At 35.5% G+C, this 14,799-nt stretch overlaps 2 protein-coding genes and 1 long non-coding RNA gene across 4 annotated transcripts in view; 1 reads left to right on the forward strand and 2 right to left on the reverse strand.

Moving 5' to 3' along the window:
* Window positions 1-6,391, reverse strand: part of LOC123870393 — a 28,381-nt gene extending 21,990 nt beyond the window's left edge. For both annotated transcript variants that reach the window (XR_006797068.1, XR_006797069.1), the window contains exon 1: window positions 6,378-6,391. This is a non-coding gene — a long non-coding RNA (uncharacterized LOC123870393). The remainder of the gene's footprint in view (window positions 1-6,377) is intronic.
* Window positions 755-3,206, reverse strand: LOC123870374 (BRISC complex subunit FAM175B-like). Its single transcript, XM_045913656.1, has 3 exons — window positions 2,946-3,206; window positions 1,881-2,870; window positions 755-1,691 (listed from the first exon to the last, which is right to left on the reverse strand). Exons 1-3 carry the CDS (start codon window positions 3,027-3,029, stop codon window positions 1,581-1,583), a joined length of 1,185 nt encoding a protein of 394 aa, XP_045769612.1. The 5' UTR covers window positions 3,030-3,206; the 3' UTR covers window positions 755-1,580.
* Window positions 6,392-9,093: 2,702 nt separating the features above from the next.
* Window positions 9,094-14,799, forward strand: part of LOC123870388 (cytosolic purine 5'-nucleotidase) — a 28,125-nt gene continuing 22,419 nt past the window's right edge. Inside the window, exon 1 of the mRNA XM_045913674.1 lies at window positions 9,094-9,432. Within this exon, the coding sequence (XP_045769630.1) occupies window positions 9,164-9,432 (269 nt within the window). The 5' untranslated portion in view covers window positions 9,094-9,163. The remainder of the gene's footprint in view (window positions 9,433-14,799) is intronic.

A 14,799-nucleotide genomic window follows, 5' to 3' on the forward strand; every position in this document is an offset into this window, starting at 1 on the left:
TTGTTATAAATGTCATATAGTCAAGAACATTTAAAAGCTATATACTTTGGACTTGGGATAGCTCCCATGGCCAGCACAAATCTAAGCTCAGCTAGGGGCTTGGCTCTACTAGAGATCTCATAACTTTTTAACAGTGAAAACATTATGAATTTGTGAGTCTTGGCTACCTTTTTACATTAAATGTTTTTGGTGGGATATATTATTAAGTAATTATTCAAAGATAAAATTGAGGCCGCCACTCCCAATATTCTGAAAGTTCACTGCCACCTCAACTTAACTGTGAGTATGAGTTGACAGCCACCTTGACAATTGTATAGACCTACGATGCGAGTGCCAGCTCGCGCAGGTATTGTTCCACGCATTCGTGTACTGTGTACAGATGCAGCACTCACACTAATGCAGATGGCGAACGTGGAGAGAGCGGCACGGCACGCGGTTTGGTGTGCTCCTCTCCCCCGTACGTTGCGCTTCACTGACGCTTAGAAAACGCTGTTGCGACGCATCTTGCGGTTAAGTTCAAGGATGACTATCTGTTTGGCGCGGACTAATGCTATTAAGAATAATTTCGCCTAACAATAACATTCCCATATAACTTGACTCACAGGTCTGGTGACTTTTATATTACCTATGGATTTAGGAGTGGTACATTTTTCCATTTTTAACTAATTCAATGTAAATTATATAGGTGCCATTTAGATGTTATCAATTACATAGTAATATAGGTAAGTGATATATAGATGTACTAAAATTAAAAAAATATTAAAGTCTTTATTTGGTTTTATTTCAATATATTAGTAGACAAATGAGTAGGGTGTTAAAACAAATGATATGTTACAGAACTTACAGGGTTTTATGAATTGAGTAAAAATCTTGGTACCTAATGAAATTTTATTAATGAAATGATGGTCTTAACTTTCATTCAGTTTTACAAAAATACATGTTGGCCATTCCATGTGGGCTCCCTCCACTTTTTCAGTAATAATTGGGTTAGCTTGTTAGCTGCTAGGTTTATCCTTAAGTTTAATGTTTTCAAGAAATTTAAATACAATACAAATAAATTATGGTTTCAAGCACGAGTATATTATTATTTCCCAATAGGTATGCAGAATCTGATAGGATAATACCGAATTAACTATGTCCTGTAATTTGTTACAAAAATACTTTCTACAAGTTTGAATGATTGATCATTTATAAACAATAAAATTTTATTTACAAGATCTCTGGTAATGTTATTATGATATATCATATATTTCATGAGAGTAGTCAATAAGTTGCTTAAATGCTAGTAAAGTCAAAGACAAACATGAAAATTAAGTAGAATCTGAAACTTATAGAACACAAAAATATACTATGAATATAACCACATGTCAAAGGTATTATATTATCAAACTAAACAATCATATTACTATATACAGTAATTTTTATAGCAATAATATAAAACAATGAAAAAATCAAGGAAATGTTAATATTAGACCTTGGATATTTACTATGAGCAACAATAACAAAACTGATAGTTTACATGTTAGTGTGTTTTGTTTATGGTAACTTAATTAAATATTTTATACATATATAAGGCACTTTCAATATTCTGGGGAGCTGCCACCAGTAGTGGTATTATCATTGATGAGGATAGGTTTGTGATGATTCTCTTCCACATCAAAGGTGATTAAATCTTCACTGAAATTGGTTTTCTGCAATAAAAAAATTATCATTTTAAAGTCTGATATAGTACGCAAAGCATACATATTGCAAATTATAGATTTTTTTTTGTACAAAAATAGTAGGTGCTGAATAAAGTAAGAATTGGGAACTTTTTTTAATTAATTTTCTACTATTCTTAGTTACAAAAATGTTATATGTAATTGTAAAAAAAAACTAACACTTGTTGAAGCTGCATCTGAATTTTTCTTGAGCACTGCAGCATAATTTAACGTTGGTGATTTCACACAACTTGGAGTCATCAGTACAGGGCTGGGAGTTCCCTCTTTGACATCATTCTCTTTAACCGGGGTAGAACTCTGACTATCAGATAAACTTTTGTTAATATTATTAATTAAAATATTAGGTACACTCAGTATGTCCACGGTGGTAGGGGCCTTCAATGCATCTATGCATGCTTGGGCCATCTCAACTTCTCGGTTAATATATTTTTCTTCAACAATTTTTTTGTATGCGGCTTCCAGGTCCACTGCTTGATTGTTGGCCAAAATTGTACTCATTAATTTGATTTCTGCTTCTAGTTCCCTAATTGAACACTCATTTTTAGCCGCTATTTTAGCTTCTTTTATAAGTCGCACATCTACTGCCTCCTGGATCTTCAATATTGCTTCATCTGTGTTATTAGTTTGAACATTACTCTCTTTGACAATTTTGTTAAATATGCAATGTTGTGATACTCTATTTGCCTTTTTATATCCAGTCAGTTTTTCACCCAAATTTGCTGTTACATCCTCAACATACTCATACATGTCGAGGCAGTTTATTTTACCAAATCTATAAATCAGAGTATGTGTCGAGTTGGCGGAAGATGTTTTACTTGATAAGTTACATGAGACAAAAGTTTTTCTCCCATGATATTTTTCGAAGTACTTTTGTAATCCTTTTGATATTAATTTGTCCCGGAAGGTAGGTTTTATGCTGCTATTTTTCCTATACTTATACCAGCCCACCACTTCAGTTGCAGCACTTGAGAGTAGTTCTGATAACAAATCTTCCTTTATTGTACCAGTGGGTAAGTAAAATAACGACACTGAAGGCAACGGTAACACAGTCCTTATTACAATTTGGGTGTCCAGGCGGGCGCTATCATTTTGGGAGTCCGAAATATGGTTAGTAATTTGTGAAGTTACATCGCCGATAAGGAAACCCTCCTGCAATAAAAATATTTCGCAATATTATTTCAGTATTTGAAAACGGCATAACAACCTAAAAGAAAGCATACATACCTGACTATTAACAGAATTCATACATTCGTATAGTAAAAACGAGAGTGCGGTGCCATTGAGGGACACCTTCTCTGTATAAGCCATTAGATATTACTATTCAATCATTTATTCGTACTAATTGAATAACTGAATTATAAACATATTAATAAAAAGATTCTACACAATTTCACTGAGTTTATATTGAATTTATCATAATTTCGAGTGAGCACAAATATGTAAACAGCCATCAACGTCAGTCGTCAGAACACAGACCACCACAGACCAGGAATCCGGAGATTTTTAGCCTGTGGCCAGATTAAATTGTTATTGGTCCATGGTCTGTGATTAAGGTAGAAGGTGGAATGGAAGCGATGGGCCTGCCCGCGAAATTCAAATTTAATTTGGTTTTTCGCAATTTGTGAACTAATACGACAACATAGGCTTATGGTATTTTAATTGCGTCAATGGTAGTATTATCCACATAAGTATGTTTATATAAAAAAATCTTTACTTGAAAGGGTCCAGTTTAAGATATTAGTTTTAGTATCGACTATTCTCACAACATAGTCGATACTAGGACTAATTTCTTAAAATGGACCTTTTTAAGTAAAGATTTTTATATAAACCTGTGAGGATAATACTGCCATTGTCGCAATTAAAATGCCATAAGCCTACATTGTCGTATTAGTTTACAAATTGAGAAAAACCAAATTAAATTTGAATTTCGCGGGCAGGCCCGTCTCATGCCCCTTAAATTGTCATTATAACCATTGTGTTCGTCCCATAAGTCCGTCCGAAAATATTATTATGATGGATCCACATGCTTTCGGGAACCAGCCAACAACAACCAGTATATACATTTACTCTTTGCCAGCAGTTTAGGCGTGGCTATGGGGAGCACAGAGGGTCTTCCAATATTAATGCTTTCCAACCATTTGTCGCTCGATCTGTTGGCTGCAAGCCAAACCATAGTCAAACACTGTTTCTAAAAAATCCTTCATCCAAGTACAATACACTGTGGAGCCGCTTCGGCAAACACCACAGAGTTAGTTAGTTACCCACTTTTTATTCTGTTTCACTGACCACGAATCTGGAGATTTCTGTTTAGCGGCTACTTCCTTCCATGGACGTACTATACCCAGAGACATGCTACCTAAACAAGATTGTGCACTGAGACACCAAAAACGAGCCTATTGAGATAGCGCTAAATTGGAGTGTGTCCCTTTCTATTAGGGTGACAACACGATTTGATAATGTAAGACATTTGACGGATTATATGAGAATAGGAGAGGATGAATCATCATGATAACCCATCGCCGCTCACTACTGAGCACGGGTCTCTTCTCAGAATGATAAAGGTTTAGGCCATAGTCTGCCGCGCTGTAGTTATAAAAGTAGAGAAATTCAATTTTTTTTTGTTAAATTTCTGCGAAAAAGTACCAGTCATGTTAAGTATGGGTACCTATAATATAGGTAAGTAAAATTATTTTGTATAATCTGGTGCATGTGTTTAGGTCCTAAACAGTTTTAGGAAGTTCGTAAGCAAGGCATACTTTTGGGAAAATTGATGGTACAGCGTTTCTTTTTAAAAAAAAATCAGTGCACACGAAGCCGTAGCAAAATCTTCCGCTTTAAAATGCATTCCGCAAACTGCCGAATATTTGGTGATATTTCCTGGAACGACAGCGATCCATTTTTGCCTTAAGTCTTCATTTTTGAGAAATCTATCGATAAACAGAAAAAAACACTTCCATTAAACAATCAAATTATGGTTACCTTACTACTTCTGTATAGTATAGCACAAAATGTTCGCCATATTGTTTTGCTTGACACCCAGTGTTGTCATCCTATTATTTTAAAAAAATATTTATAATATTTTTTAAACTAAATGATATTTTAATGACATTATAAAATAAAGATAACAGTATGAAAATTACTGCGAAAACAAAAGAAAGTAATCTTGTTGTTTGAAATTAAATAAACAATGAATAAGAACTTTGTGAGCTACATCATAATTCGTACCATAGAAAATATTTTTTTATGCTTGCAATCCATTAGACAGTGACACACTCCAATTTATAGACCTCTCGCTCGGCTCGTTTTTCCGCTTAGCATAATTGTATTAGAAATTGGACTTTATGCTAATGCAACAGAATTTATTTTTGCAGGGAATTAAAACTGAAGTGCACAATCATGTTTAGGTAGCACGTCTCTGACTATACCTAGATTAGGACTTCGTCTGTGATGGTGTTTGCTGGCGCGCGTGTTGTGACTTTTTGGAGTGTTTTTTTTAGAAGTGGCCGGTTTTTGTGTTCTGCTGGTGTTTATTGCTGGTGGAACTGACTGGGAAGCGCTCTAAAAGGGCGCCGCGTGTATGTCGGTGGGTGCCGGCACAGACGAAGTCCATACGAAGTACATATAGTTTCCCTAACTTGTAAATGACTACTAACTTGACATTGGCTAATCAGTGTAAAGCCAGACGAGAGAAAAAAAACCTAGATTACTACCTTCGATTACTACTAGAGTCTGGCTAATGAAAGATGAGACTGAAATCGCCTGGCTTTAAAAAAAAATCGGAGGGCATCCCCAAACTTATAGTGAAAAAATTGAATAACTTAATTTGATACTTGCCATTATTTAATTTTTTAAATGTTAATTTACAAATTAAAAATCTTTTCACACATATCCGGTTTAACAAACTTCTACGATTTTGAAAACTCATCAAGGGATTGGGGGTTTGATTCCCAGACACTTTGACGTCCCTGATACATCTTCCAGTTTTATTATCAAAGGAAACATTTTTTGTGTTAAAATCAGAAATCATAACCAATGATGTAATATCGTATCGCTTACAATCGTAATATATTAAAAGCTATGTGCTAATAAGAGACATGATTTTAGAAAACATAATTAATATATTTATATCTTTTACGAATTTAAACCAAGTATCAAAATTAAATTGTCATACTTACATAAGAAATGAATGACGTCAATCGTCGTTTTAGGGTTACCCACTTAAAAGTTTTTTTTTTTTCTTTAAATCTGGCTTTACTCTGATTAGCCAATGTCAAGTTTGTGATATTTTCAAGTTATTGAATTTAATATTTATACAAGCATGGACTCCGTCTGCGCCGGCGCCCGCCGACACACGCGCGGCGCCCCTTTAGAGCGCTTCCCAGTCAGTTCCACCACCAAAAAACACAAAAACCAACCACTCTTAACAAAAAAAACACTCCAAACAAGCACAGCACGCGCGCCAGCAAACGCCATCACAGACGAAGTCCAATACTTAAAAGTTTGGAAAAAAACCGAGAGTCATCTTTCATTAGCCAAACTCTATTTAATAAATTCATTGCTTTCTTCAGTCATTTCAGTATGTTTCAGTAGGTAGGTACTTTTCAGTCGTTTTCGGACTTGTTACTTCAGTTTTTCAGGAGTATCCATAAACAATACAAGTGTTCCAATATTTCCAATGTCACTTTCAATCGCAACTATTTTGATTGGCTGAATTTGTAGTATTTTTGTTGCAACAATGCATTGTAGCCAATCGTAAGCGAATGTCAACCAATCAGCTGCGATCGTGACGCTGACGGCTGAAGCTATCATTTTCCGTAAGCCGAAAATTCAGATTTTTTAGTTTTCAATCGTGATTCGTGGTTTCATATTTTCAGGCTTTATCTTGCAGTAGGAAGAGAAATGAGAATTGAATTTTATACATATTCTGATCTGATTTGCGATTTCAGTAATCAATTTTTGTTGTATACTGTGTGCAATTTCATGCGGTAATCGGTGAATCGGTGATTCTCATTCTACAAACTACGTAAAGTGCCATACGATTCATGAATTAAAAATTTGGCTGTTGCGTTTGGTGAGTTGAATAAACTGTAAGGATTATTTCCAAAGATTTAAATCTGTGATTATTTCTGTATTTAATTCAGAATTATTAGCTGAAGCTATTGTGTATCCAGCATCAAAATTAGTTTCGGCAGTGCATTAAATAAATTGAGGGATGATTTCTTTTCTATCTACCCTAACAATATATTATATTAAATCTATTTTACTAAAAATGATTTTTTGTAAGTATAGAACAATAATTATGCACTTATAGACATTTAGGTGCCGTTTTAGGATTCCGTGTCTAGAGAAAAAATGACTCTGTTGTGTCTGTCTGTCTATCCGTCAAGACTAGGGATTTAGGGAATCAAAGCCTATAGGTTACTTCCCGTTGACCTAGAATCATGATTTGGCAGGTAGCAATGACTTATGGCACAAGTAAAGGAAAGCCGAAATCCGTGAATTTGTTGTTATATAAAAAAATCATGGATACTTCACAACTAAAAATAATGTTTATTCATCATAGATGGTGCTGTCCGACATTAACTTGCATATGTCTTAAAGTCGCCCAGCCGGGCTGGCATGGGCAGTAGATAAAAATTATATCCCCGATTTCTATGACATCAGTGGATATAATTTTTATCTACTGCCCATGCTAGCCGGGCAGGAGTTAATTGTTTTGTTTTGTTATAGCCAGGGAAATATGCTTATCGAAAATTTGCACCAACTAGCAACTAATGAACTTTCTATAAGTACCTATTTAGTGCCAACTGAAAAATTTGAATCCTTTAACAGAGGACTCACCATCATTCTCTACACAAAAACATAGTTTATTTCTCATTTGAATATTAACCAATTAAACTCAATGTAATTTTGTGGGCACTTCTAGAAACTAACATATACATATAGGTAACTATGTCTGTAGGTAGCCATTTTCAATGAAAAGGTTAGGATTAAAATTATATGTAAATTCCTGTTAAATATGTAAATTCTATAGACTGTAGAACATTTTAACAGGAATCTGGAAAACCACAGATATCGATATTAGTTTCTAGAATATATCTACAAAATTCTATTGAGTTTGATTGTTTTATTCAAATGGTAGCCGAAGTATATTTGTTTGGAGCGCAGAACAAACAAACCCATCTCAAAGCAAATAGATGATATCAAATCATTATTCATTTGTTTGTTTCAGATCATTATTGTTAGACTAGTGTATGGTTAAGTGGTGTCAAGTTACAGTAAGATACTAAACTGTTTCGTTTTTACTTGCGTAAATTAAGTTTTCGGACAAAATTTTTGAAACAGTTCAATATGGACGGCTGTACAAGTAAAGAATGCCAAAATCCAGACCCAATTTTGTCCAAGAAATATTATCGTCGAGCTGAACATAGGTAAGAACTTTTTACTTCTCTCAAGGTTTTAGGATGTTCTGAAATTGAGGTTTTTACAGTCACAAGTAAAGATACATACAATCCATACTATTTAATATTATAAATGCGAAAGAGTGTCTGTCTTGCTGCCAGCTTTTCACTGCTTATTTTAGTGTGGTCCAGTGCTTGTAATAAGCTTGACATGCCCCACTGATGAACTGAATTATATGGAAACCAATTCACTTTAAATGGTGTCAAGCTCTGGAACTCCATTCCAAGAAGGAAGGGCCTTTTTGCAGAAACTTAGCAATCCAAGTTTCTTAATGTTTTCAACTATCTAAACTAGGTCTGCAAATAATATAACAGTCAGACTTTATTTACCTTAGTAATGTTTTAGTGAATCAAATCTAGGTATACCTAAGTAGGTACCTACTCATATTTTAAGAGAATCACTAAGTTTAACCCAATTTAAGTAATGGATTGCAATTTAAGCCCTTCAAAGTCAAAGCCTTTTATTAATAACAGGTACCATTTTACACTTTATGACTGTCAATAATAATTGTTGAATATTTATGTAATGGTCATATTATTACTTTAATTCATATAATTATTAATAACGTTAACTTAAAGCTAAACCAGGGCGTGTTTGGAACCCTCGCAGAGTTCCAAACACGCCGTCTGAGAAAAAGTCCACAATGAACTCGCTCGAGTCAGAAGACTGTCTAAAGTTTTGCTACAATACAACACAGTCAACATCATTTTCCAGAATAGATAAAATATTTTGTGAAGGTTAAATTTAAATTAGTGACAAAATTTACATTACGCTCATTATTCGATTAATGCCTCGAGATAATGGCTATAATTGTATTATGTTAAAGAACATTTACATCAGAAATGAACTGTGACCCGTCAAAATGTTATCATTAGTAATAAGCACTTAACGATCATTTGTTTAGCTAGTTGTTTTCTACATTAGTTTCTTGACTTCTATATCGATCGGACCGTTTTACGTGTGGTTTTACGTTAATCAAAATGCCGGACGCATTCGAAAACGCCTATCCGCTGTCGCCGTCATTAACTCCGCAAGAGATACGGGCGCGCGCCAACTCGGCAACGAAGCGTAAACCTGTGGTGACATTCGTTGCCGGCGATGTCACCGTGGAAATACCTGACAAATCTGTCGTCGGCATCGACAAACCGTTAGCAAGAAGTGACAAAACAGACGCGGAGCTGGACAGTTTCGCAGAATCCCTAAGCACCATGCACAGCACTTGGTTTGATAAGAGAGACTTACAGCATAGGTATGTACGATGCACGTCACACATTGATAGCAGGATGTAAATTGTAAATATTTGACTCAAGACATTCCAGTGATGTCAAGCTGTAAATAAAAACATGGTATAGAGGAATGTAATATTATAATTTTATCCGCGAGCTGGGACGGTAAAATGTCCCTGATATTTTCGTCCATATCTATATCTACATTGTACAAGGCGGTCCATGACGGTATAATATCTAGAAATATGGTATCAACAAACAACACATTCATAACATTTTGACTAGGTGATCAGATTAGAAGATAATACAGAATTCTGCGGTGTATACAATATAGAGTAGTGATAGTCTAGTAGAAGACGTCGGCCTCCTATTCGGGAGGTCGGGGATTCGATTCCGGGCACGCACCTCTAACTTTTGAAGTTACCTATATTATTTTAATTTAATCAATTAAATAGCATTTTGCTAAAGCAAGTTAAAACGGTGAAGGAAAACATCTTAAGGAAACCTGTTTGCCTGAGAGTTCTCCATAATGTAATGTAATGTGGGCCAGGCGTGGCGGACTATATGGTCTAAAGTTTAGACTTTAGACTATAGTCCGCCACGGGGCGCCAGTTTTTTAGAGTTTAGACTCTAAACCCTTCTCATTCAGAGACCCATGCTTAGTACGTATACCTAGTGTGTTGATCATGATGATGATGATAGAATTCTGTTGTTGACCCCTAGGTACAACATTTTTAGTATTACCTGCCATATACCTGCACGTAATCAAGTGCCTAGGCAGGTACAACGTTTTCCGAGAGGTTTGAACGTTACCATTTGAAGTCAACGAGCTAACGTGTTCGCAGCCTTCGCGTCGCTAACGGCACCAATAACGGAAAGATATTCTAAACCTGGAAGTTTCCTCTACCAGTTTCGACGACTTCGGCAGCACTGCTTTTTTAGAGTTCCGTACCTCAAAAGGAAAAATGGTATCCTTCTCTCATATATCCTCACTTTGCTGTCTGTCTGTCTGTTCGTCTGCCTGTGGTGTCTGTCAAGAAAATCTATAGGATACTTCTCGTTGACCTAGCACCATGAAATTTGGCAGGTAAGTAGGTCTTATAGCACAAGTAAAGGAAAAATTCGAAAACCAAGTTGTGTTGTTGTTTCGTCCCAAAAAAATATGATGTGTGAACACGAAAAAAATAATTTACTAAATAACACATAGCTGGCAATATATAGTCCGTCATTAACTTTCACTGAACTTTTAACGGCAACTGAAGAGATATCACTGCCTATGCAGGAATATTTCAAAAATCGATTTAAATCGAATTCTAGATGTCTCCATCGTGTGACTGTAAAATATGATAAATCTCTTTAAAGGCTGTACAAGTAAAAATATCCCATGGTTTTCTGCAACTTCTGTCAGAACTTGGAATACATAGTTGTGATAATTTATTTGTATTGATAAGAGTTCCCAATTTCGACGCACGACCGCTGGATTCGGGTTTGGAACTTTCGTGATAAAGTTTATATGTAATAGGTAAATCTTTCTTTGAAGTGGCATATAACTTCCATTAAAGCACCTAACTTGGTATTCTGATCAATATACCCTAATCCCTAATATTTTGGCTTTTATTGTCTATTTCTCACTGGAAAATGCTGCTCAATTCAAGTGTTTAACACTTCGTATTTACATTTCGGCTGTTGGTATAGTTTGGTACTCGTACAAGGAAGTGAATCAGCTGTTTGAAGCCGGCGGCGGCGGTCGCGGGGGAAACGTTGAGGATATCGTGAATGGCGTCCCGCGTCAGTATACGCGAACGCGCTTGCCGCTCGACAACGTCCTTTGTGAAACTTGATTATCACGAATCGACCTTATCGCGATCATCTGTGTTGAGTGTATTGCTTGTTACGTGTCCAAAGTGCTCACATAAAGTTATTCGTAAACATTTTTTTTGACTGTGTTCTTTTGACAAAGAGTTCATTCCGAGTTTCGATACGTGCCCAATGAATGTATCACAGAATTTTAAGGCGTAGTGTTTATAAATGTTTGAATGTAACAAAGTTAGGGCTAGGTTATGTTTGAGTCGCAAATTCACCTAATCTGATACGCAAAACACGCACTATCATATTTATATGTTATTGTATTTGTGTATTGTGTAAGGTCCCTTTTAGGATACCACCAGTTTTCAGTTTTATTTTTATGTTGTAGGTCTCCTTCATTTCAAAATTGCCCTTTATTTCTAGCTTTATTATTATTTGTAATAAACATTTGTATTTTTCTTTACGTATTTCTAGACTAAATACTTAATATTCTTCAAATGTTATTTTTATATTGAAAATTATACTTCTGTTCTTCAAAATCAGGTTTTAATACACTTAAACAAAGATCTTTTATTTAAGTCAATGACTCATACAGTATGTACCTACTATGTACACATTTCAGTCTTTTATAATATTTATGTATAAGTACTTATATCTCTTTGGGTGTTTGGTTTTCTTTCCATTAAAAATATTATCAACTATTGTTTAAAATTTAAGGATCTGTTGTCAGGATAATATTATTAAAATAGCGTAGTCAATAGAATTAGGTACTTGAACCCGTTTTGAAATTACAACTAGACACTTCCATAATTTACCATAGGTACCTACCTACCAGGTTTTCCCTTTCTAATTCATACACCTACTTCTTAAATCTACTTAACATTTTGCGAAGTTTCCAGGAAAATTGTAAATAGAGCCTGCTATGACTGGTTAGTCCTCAGTCCTTACGTCTATGAGAACTATGAACAGAAGTATTGAAGTATTTCTGTTCATATTTTGATTTTTATATCATCCATACCGATTTATTTATTAGCTACATCCTACTAATTCCTACGGCACTTACGGTTTTGTATGCGGACATAATCATGTATGTGACTAGTGTCAATAACATTGTTTGGCATAGTTTTTCTCAACATCATCTCCCACTGAAAATCTAAAGAATGTTTTACACGCATTACTCGCATGTTCGAAGGTGCGACCACTATGAGAGCTGAAATTATTTTATCTAACTTTGTTACTATCAAATGCTTCTTGCCTTTTATAAAAGAAGTTGGGCATTATTAGAACCGCAAACTTTGTTACATGTTTAGGCTTTAAGACTTATCATCTAAGTAACTAGTATAATTATATTTTGGGCTAAAATAGTTAAAGACTGTTGGTAACCTGAATCTGTAGATGAAAAACACACAACAGAAGTTGTATAGCAGCCCTAAGCTACGAGAGTGTAGTGACATGAGGTATCACGAGGTCATGGCGAATGGAACACCGGATCTGTCTCATAACTCGATCGTTACGAATGGCTCTTCGTATGGCAAAGGAGACAGATACACTGCGGCACCTAATGAGTGAGTTAGATATCTATTTTTACTCTCGGAATATTTATCAGTTGTTAAGTCAAGATATTTTGGGCGTTAAGTGGAGTCAGCCAAAAACAATTTATTGTAAATCAAATGTATTTGCATAACTCATTATCATAACTCCGACACAAGTCATACCTATACCTATTTGATGTAGAATAGTAGTATCCATTGCAGAATAAATGCAAGTTATTACTAATGCAATCAGTTAGTAGGAATTCAAAGTGGTACCTAATAGGTACTAGGTATAAGTACTTAGTCTGATAATTTTGTTTATAATTTCTCGGAACAGCAACATCTGGTAATGAATCCGACAGGATAGAACAATAGCTATGGTATTACAAAAAACTATCACATGAAAACATCTTGATTGATAGATAATATTATTATGTAGTTGCAATTGAGAGCAACTAAAATAACATTTAATAGGATGTGGGAAGCCGCAGCCTCGTCCGTAATATTTCACCCAACAGTTGACACTCGAGTCGAAATTATTTCTAGATGCCTGGAAAGCATTCGCTGGAATTATGTACTTGCGTAGTGACATTGATCTTGTAGATAATTCTAAAGCCAGTTGCACGTTGTCATGGTTTATAACGCGGATATGCGTCTGCGCTGTCATCTTCTCTAGATAGGGTTATTAATCGGATGTTACACCTACCGGCGCCAATGTTTAAATCCGTAGTCTCACCTGGCTTGACGCGCAATTTCGATGACATCTGTAGTATGTTCCAAATTAAAAATAAAATTTTGTGTCAAGACCAAGCACTAATTATATCATCCAGAGCATTTATTGCAATAAACGGATGCTCCATGTTTTGCGCAAAAGTTACTACTTCATTATCAACCGATAGGTCTCTTGTAGAAACTTCACCACGATCTTGCGCTCCCTGCGATTCTTTTGATGTCGTCTGTCAAAGTAACGGACCTTCCAACGCTGCGCTTTCGGGTGCGAGGTCGCCATTCTTAACACCTTGGCACACCAACGTCTATCGGTTTTTTGAACTCCGAATATGTACCCTGCCCGTTGCCACTTCAGCTTCGCACCCCGTTTAGATATATATCGAGTCTCATACGAATCTCATTACTGATTTGCTATGAATTTGAAAACCCCGAGCATCTAGCTCTCTCCATCGCGCGCTGAGTGGCTATCACGCATCAAGTAGGTCTGCTTAAAAGTTTTAAAAATGATAACTATAGGAATCTATAGTAAGTATATATGAACTGAAACTATTAAAATATCTCTGTAGCTATCAAGTAGCTATCAATTCAAAGTAAGATGAAGCAGTTTAAGTTAATACTACCAAAGGGAAACAATGTTCTAACGATGGTGATGCAAATGTACGCATTGTACGCCTACGGGGTATGTATTGAGGTCGAGTCAGAGTGTATTTGCATAATTTTCTGTAACAGTTGCCTCTCTATATTACTCGTTAGAACATCTAACCTACCTAGCTGCTACCTAGGTACAGCGTCATTCTGTATCAGTTTGTATAGTGCTTGTTCGATTTTATTGTAATTTCTTCGTTTCTCGTTTAATATTTATCACACATACTCAAGCACATAGCTGGTAGGTACTCCACGAAAGTGCGTCGTGCGTCATTCATATTCGTAACACTAATTAAAGGAAAGTTTTTAAACAATTTGTACCTACGTATAGTATACACTAACTAATAAAACGATTTAGGTAGGTTTCTGATTTCTCTGTTCCGCACTGCAGTACATTTTGGTCAGAAATACATATTCTTCCGAAATATTGACACCATCCTGTAATTTCAGAAACAGGTGGCTTTAACCCATTATAGCCTAGCGGTGCCATTTGTCACCCAATTTCGTATGTTTAAACTTTCGGGCCCTGTCCTTGTAATAAGAGGTGAAGTCAAGTGGTTTGTTTTCAATGCCATGCTAGAGGGACATAACAATGACTTCATTTACTTTGTTTTGTCCCATGAGCTTTTTGTGAACCACACGAGCGCCGATAAATCAGTGTTGTAAAATTTCTGCCAA

Source organism: Maniola jurtina, chromosome 12, assembly GCF_905333055.1.
Source record: "Maniola jurtina chromosome 12, ilManJurt1.1, whole genome shotgun sequence".
In the NCBI taxonomy this organism is placed as follows: Eukaryota; Metazoa; Arthropoda; class Insecta; order Lepidoptera; family Nymphalidae; genus Maniola; species Maniola jurtina.

Coding starts and splice junctions, on each gene's coding strand:
- LOC123870374 (XM_045913656.1), bottom strand. CDS start 3,029: ATGGCTTATACAGAGAAGGTGTCCCTCAATGGCACCGCACTCTCGTTT. Junction 2,871..2,945: donor TGAATTCTGTTAATAGTCAG/GTATGTATGCTT, acceptor TTTTTATTGCAG/GAGGGTTTCCTTATCGGCGA. Junction 1,692..1,880: donor CAGATGCAGCTTCAACAAGT/GTTAGTTTTTTT, acceptor TTTTTATTGCAG/AAAACCAATTTCAGTGAAGA.